Source organism: Helobdella robusta (genome assembly GCF_000326865.2).
Source record: "Helobdella robusta unplaced genomic scaffold HELROscaffold_10, whole genome shotgun sequence".
In the NCBI taxonomy this organism is placed as follows: domain Eukaryota; kingdom Metazoa; phylum Annelida; class Clitellata; order Rhynchobdellida; family Glossiphoniidae; genus Helobdella; species Helobdella robusta.
In genome coordinates, this window is record NW_008703571.1 from 2,773,121 (window position 1) to 2,780,202 (window position 7,082).

The window sequence follows — 7,082 nt, forward strand, 5'->3', positions numbered from 1 at the left end:
CAAAAAATTCTTAGTGACAGTCGATTTGGTTTCAGACCAAATCTCTCGATTGAGCCTGCTATATGCCATTAACTCAAATGATTATGAAAAACTTAAATGATGGTATATTAATGATCGGTATCTTTATTAACTTTTTAAAAGGTTTTGACATTGTACTTACCGAAATTTACTTGCACTTGCATGGTGTGAGCAGAGTGCCGGGGTGGGTTGGAGTGTAAGATTTTGCCGAAGTCGGAGATTTTTGAGGAGTTGGAGTCGAAATTTTTTGAGAGGCCGGAATCGGAGTCGGATTTTTTCATCCAACTTTTAAATGTTATTAATTTAAACAAAATTTTATTTTTTTCCAAAACTTTTTTAAAAATCGTGTTTTTTGGAAAATAAATATATGTAGCAGTATGCAGTCATTTTTAATATTGAAAATAAATGCTAGTCAATCAAATCACGTAATTTTTTTAGTATGTTTTAAAACATAAAAATAATTTTATTTTATTAAGAAAAACGATTACATTGACTATTTTAAATGTTTTTCAATGGATTTTTTATTTAATATGGTGAAATTTTTATGCAAAAGTTGAAAATTTTTCCTAAGAGTCGGAGTCGGAAATCTTTACCCAAAGTTGGAGTCGGCATTTTTTGAGAAGTCAAATTCGGAAATTTTTGAGGGATAGATTTCGGAGTCGGATATTTTTCGTTCAACTCTGACACTCAGGATGTGAAAGGTTTGACATAATCATAATTTTTCTCCCACCTCAAAAATAGATACTATTATATATAATTAGGCATTACTGCTCTCAAATACTTGATATTAATTCTGGAGTTTCACAAGGTTCTATATCGGGACTTTTAATTTTCATTTTCTTTATAAAAAACTGATATAAAGATTTTAAAATAGCGAGTTTCTTTCTATAAGCCGGTGATACTACCATTTTTTCACATAAAAAATCTATCCAAATGACTTACCAACAATAAATTAAGAATTCGAGAAAATGAGTAGAGAGTTTAATTCAAACCACTATTCCAAATGCAATTACATGATTTTTGGCTCAGTTGTATAATAGTTAATATAACAATTATTAAGGGGCTGTCCATAAGGAATATCACGCTTTTTTAACGTTATTTTACCCCCTCCCGTCCCCCGAAAAACTGTAGACACATTCTATAAATTAAATATAAGCTAAATAAAAGCATACTTTTGGAGCTTCATTGTACAATGATTGATATCCTACATATTGTAACTTAATCACGTCTGTCTGAATTTGTTTAAAAAATACAAAATCGTTTCATTTGCCTGCCTCTGAACCTACATCCACACTCATCAATTTCCAGTTACTAATCTTCTTTAAACATTCTAAGTGCAAATATTATTAATTTTTATTTTTAGTCATCTACATAAATTACTCTCGCTTTTTATAAATATTTCCACTGTTAGAAGCACAATTCACAAAAAATCTTTAAGGCATTCTGTTTTTTATTCTAACCGAGTTCGAATAAATTGATTAATGTAAGCCTAAAACTAACCGTTCCAAAAGTCTGGAATAGATACAATGGTTCCGCAAGAAATTAAAAACATAAATTATCTTTATCTATTTAAAAATATTTAGTAAAGCACAATACCTTTACTTAAATTTTTGGTTAAGACAGAAACTTTAATTGGTAACGAGTGTGCTTTTTGATGTATGTGTGTTTGCTGATCACTTAACTGTAGGGTATTTTTTGTTAATTAATTGTAGTATTTAATTTGATTTATTAGTTGGTTTATTAATTTAATTATTTCTGTGTACGTGTGTGCGCAATGCATGTATTTCTGTGTGTGTGTGCGCGTATATCTTTGAGAATATATGTGTTTATGTATGTGTGTCTCAATGCTATAAAACATATTCATATATAATGCTATATAACATATTCATATATAATGCTATAAAGCATATTCATAACTTGTTCGGAATGGACAAGCGGTAAACAAACGTTTTCCTTTCCAAGAGTCACTCACCCATGTCAAAAGGTTTTTTGAACAACTTTTGTAATTGTTTACCAAACTTTTTCAAAAGCACACTTCAAAATTACAATTATACCAGGGTTTTCCAATCAACTTTTTTGCACTGTGCCCCGCAAAACCGGTAAAAAATGTTGCACCCCGTTCAAAAAAAAGTTGATAATCTCTTTCGTTTATTTTATGAATCACTCATCTATTTTTTTATATTTTATGATTTAATAAAATGTTTTCCTACTATTATAAATACTGTTTTCACCAACTATTTCCATTTTCACTCTTAGCGAATAAAATTGCCCTTCGCCACGTTTTTAAATGCTATTTTGAACTATTGATCAAAAAATGTACACAGGAATTTTTCGATCAAACTATAAGACTTTTTAAGACTAAACAACTGTTTTGTTTGACGATGAGAAGATTTTTTCATCAACGTATGCATGATAATGAATGCAGTGATTATTGCTTAGCATAATTTTAACGATGGTTTTTAAACATTTTGGAACAGAGAATCAACTAAAGTATGCAAATATTAAACTGAAAACACTTCAATGTAATTTGAAAGTTATGGTTGATAACCGCGTTATGATGGTAATTATGTTTTAATTTATAGTTTTAACAATAACATCGTAACAATAACAATAATAATAATGAAAACACTGATAATAAATAAATAACAACAACAATATGATTTTATGTTTATATTATTCTGTGTGATATATATAACCTAACGACTTGTGTAGGTTAAATTTTCATTTTCCTTTCTATCATATTATTAATAAGCGTGTATCTAGATCGGGGTACCAGAAACATTTGTACGCGCATTAATGTATTTATCCATACAGTCAAAAAAAAGAACACACAACCATCCTCAATTAATAATAATAAATTAATGATAATAATAACCATTAAATATGTATAGAGATGAATAATTTGTTAATGCTTTATTAATCGTGTTGAAAGGTTAACGATTTGGAAAAACAAAAAAAGAAATTAAAGGAATTAGATGTTGAAAATTATAAGTTGAAAAAGTTAAATTCCGGTTTAGAAATGCAACTGGAAAGAAATAAAAGACAAATTGAAGATTTGAAAGAAGAAAATAGTACTTTGTTGATGGAGCTGAAAGCATGTAAAAAGGTTATTTGTATTAATTATACAAAGTGTATAAAATGTTTTTTGTGTTAATTTATAGTTTTTGCTGGGTTCACTTAACTTCTCACTAAACAATATTTTTGTGACGCTCCGTCTTTCGATTTTTCGTTTTCTACCCATTAGAAATCGCAAACAGCGGTTCTCAACCTTCATAATGTCGCGATCCTTTAAATATCATTGGGGTAACCCAAGTGAAAAATTATTTTGGTTTATAAGCCTAAATAATTATAATACTGCTATTCAGGCATAGTAGATAGTGGGTAGTATTTTTGTTATTTAAATACAAGAAAATAGTTTAACCTATAACCACCACATTTTAAGTTTCAGCAATAAAGTTTTCAACTGTCACAAATTCATACTATTCCTTTTGTCCATACTTTCTGCTTAGTTCTCGTTTTATTTTGGTTGGAGATTTTGACGTTCATGTGGAAAGAATTAATGATCCTGATGCTGCCGATTTAAAGAAATTTTTTAAATATATTCAGCTAGTTAACCATATCAAATAGTCAACACATTTGCTTGATAGCATCTGGATCTTTAAGGTCATCAAGACCGTAACGTTTATCAAAGTGAAATTTACTAGGACAACGATTTTAGTTAAATCAATTTGTCAATGACTCGAAGTTTGCACACGACGAATTAAAAAATTGCCCGTTCACATGGTAGCCACTAGGCGTGATCAAGTTTTTCCATAGTTTGACAATGAATGCAAACATACCTTATCAAGCATATTTGCTAACAAAGAATGAGTTTATAGAAATAATTTGTTGTCAACTTATCGTGGTAAATAGAAATGTGCATTGTTGGTTAGGTCAAAACTTTAAGCAAACTTTAAGAAAATTTTTTGGTGTGTGAATGAGTAAGTTAACGGCTGATCAATTTATGAACTTTCATCAATAAATTGAACGAGTAAGATTTAGAACGGATACAAAAAATCAAATCAAATTATTTCGAATGCAGATTTAATTTTTTCAAGTTGTTTTCAAAATGTTCCACGGTTTCTGAAGAAAATATACAAATCGTGCTAAATTTGCTTTTAGAGAACCGCCAACAGTATGTAGTAATAGTAGTACTAACAGCAGCAATGCTGTTCTGGAAGTTATCCAGAGAGCATGCTGTCAGGCATGCTAGAACAGCTGATTCGTTGATTGATTGTTGTTATCCAACAATCAATGCCTGGTTTAAATTTCTTCATTGATTGTGCCTCAACAAGTTCATTTGGTAATGAGTTCCAAGTATTTGCGACTATATTAAATAAGTAATTCTCTCTGCCTTCATTAATAAGTAATTCTCTCTGCCTTTATGTCAACAGTATGTAATTTCAACAAATATACTTAAAACATATATCAGCCTGGTTGCACCTTTTTTGACCAGCTTAATCAATTAAATCTGGGCAAATTTATTTCGACTTGCATGTTTTAATTTAATTCCATGGGTCGATTATGTCCAAAACATGACGACGTTGCACGAACTTTAAAAAATTTAACATTTTCCTTATATTGCAGTGAATCGTTATAAAGTTATGCAGGTTTGTGTAATTTCAATATTTTACATTGGAAATTAAATGAATGGCGAATGATTGAGTAATTGGCTTTGGTAAAAATACCTATAGCTAGACATTTGTAAAAAAAACCATTAGCACCGACGATAACTTGAAACAAAAAAAATTTTCAAGACCCTTTTATTAGTTTTTAAATTTATGCTCAAGTTGTGAAATCTTCGACAAATTCATTTATCTTTTTAATTTTATATCACTATAAATATATGAAATTAAGAAAAGAAACATGTTTTTTAATTGAGGGAATCTGGTTCAAATAAAAACAATTTTAAAAAAATTGAATTTAAACATCTGCAAAATGAAATTACTTTCTAACACTTTTGTAGATCTGTAACTCAAAAAACCGTGCATTTTGCTGAATTTTTCTTAAATTTAGTTCTGGGGACTAAGTTGCATGTGCAATTCCCTTGTTGTTCGTGGATGGTTATTGTGTGAAGTGGTTAATAAACCCAAATATATCATCATAACAATTGTTGTTTTATTTGCAATATGAATATTTTTAAGGACTTGGAAACTGTGTTAAAAAATGAAAAACAACATGATTCAGTCTTAGTGAAAAATCAAGTGGATAAATTGATGAATGAAAATTTAAAATATAAATCTCAACTTGGAACTTCGGACTATCAAATGAAAGTAAGTAGGATTTATTTTTTATGCTTTAAGCTAAAATTTGTAGATCTTCAATTCATATTAATGACTCTGTGGCAATCATAATGTTGAAAAGATTGCTTTGAGTTATGTGATTATGCTTAAAAAACAGCAAGTATTTTTACCCAAGCCTGTTTTTAAATTTAGCAAAATTATAGTGATGAAAAAGTATATTAAATATATAAATAAAAATAAATAAATAATTGGGCGGCGCGATGGTGTGATGGTTAAGTTGTCAGGCATTGATGCTGAGGTTCCATTGCAAAGAGAACCCGCCTATGATATGCAAAAGTGTCTGATGCGTTGATCCACGTGTACATGGTACGTTTGTTGTTGATGCCTCTAAGAAATGCTGAAGTAAAAATTATTAAAGATATATATATATATATATATATATATATATATATATATATATATATATATATATATATATACATTCAAATAAACTGTTTTTATACAGCAATGAAAATACATAACTTGGAGACCCGAAGTTACCACTTGTAGGGCCATCAAAACAGAAATTTGAGCCACAAATTTGAACAAATATAAACGAAAATTTGAATTAAACATAAACTATCAATCAGTAAAGTACTAATTACAATGTAATAAAATGTAAATAATAATGTAAATAGGAAAAAAATCAATAATTGATGAATGATGAAAAATGCTTCGTGAAATTCAATTTTAAAACAGACTGCTTGAATGAACCAAGCGTAGTCGAGTTTTTTACATGGATTTGTAACAAGTCCCAAAGGCGACACGAAACATTGAAAACTGAATTAATGATAAAATTTGTGCTTGGCTTTTTTAAGAAAGTAAAAGTCAGGATTGTTTCGTAAAACGATTGAACGATGATTTAAATTGATTAAACTGATGACGTAATGATGGACTGTAATTTAATATGAATAATTTATTAAAAAAAACGTTAAGGTGAACAGTATATGTAATTGACTAACATTTAGAATTTTAGATAATGCCAAAAAATTACTTACATGATCAAACTTAGCTATACCATACAACATACGGATGAATTAATTTTGACAAAGAGTTAAAATACGATTATTAGATTTTGTACCAAAGCCCCAGATAAATATACAATAAGTGAAATAAGACAAAACAAGCGAATTATACAATGTAAATAAAATATGTTTAAGAAACTTAGATCTGATTCGATATATTAAGCCTAAATTTTTTGTAATTTTTTGAGAAGCAAATTGAACATGATCAGACCATGACAAATTGCTAGTAAAAATGATGCCTAAAAATCTAGTAGATTGAGCCCTATTAATGGAAATGTTATTTAATGATAGTTGAACATTCACGATATTCGTACGAATTTTCGGTCCAAATAAAATAAAATGAGTTTTAGCAATGTTGATTCATAAATTATTTGCATGAACCCAGTTGTATTTATTAAATAATTCATTGTTAAAAGTTGTGACCAGTAGATTAATATTAGAATTAGATAATAACAGATTAGGGTCATCAGCAAATAGTATAAATTTCAAGATGTTAGAGGAGTTTACAAAATCATTAATAAATATGTTAAAAAGTAACGGGCCAAGGATGGAGCCTTGGGAACACCAGAAGTAATAGGAGAAGGAGGAGATTTAGAGTCATTGATATAAACGTACTAAAACCTTTTATTCAAATGAGAAATAAACCAATTTAGAGCAATACCCCTAACACCATATTGAGATAATTTTTACAATAAAATTAAGTGGTCAAGAGAATCAA

General features: G+C 28.8%; 1 protein-coding gene across 1 annotated transcript; it reads left to right on the forward strand.

The window, feature by feature from the left end:
* Positions 1–2,470: 2,470 nt before the first annotated feature.
* HELRODRAFT_166736 (hypothetical protein) lies at positions 2,471–6,435 on the forward strand (the record flags this gene model as incomplete). The annotated part of the gene is made up of 4 exons (XM_009011958.1): positions 2,471–2,578; positions 2,951–3,124; positions 5,202–5,330; positions 6,412–6,435. The coding sequence occupies 4 exons, from the start codon at positions 2,471–2,473 to the stop codon at positions 6,433–6,435; spliced, it is 435 nt and encodes a 144-aa protein (XP_009010206.1).
* Positions 6,436–7,082: the final 647 nt, after the last annotated feature.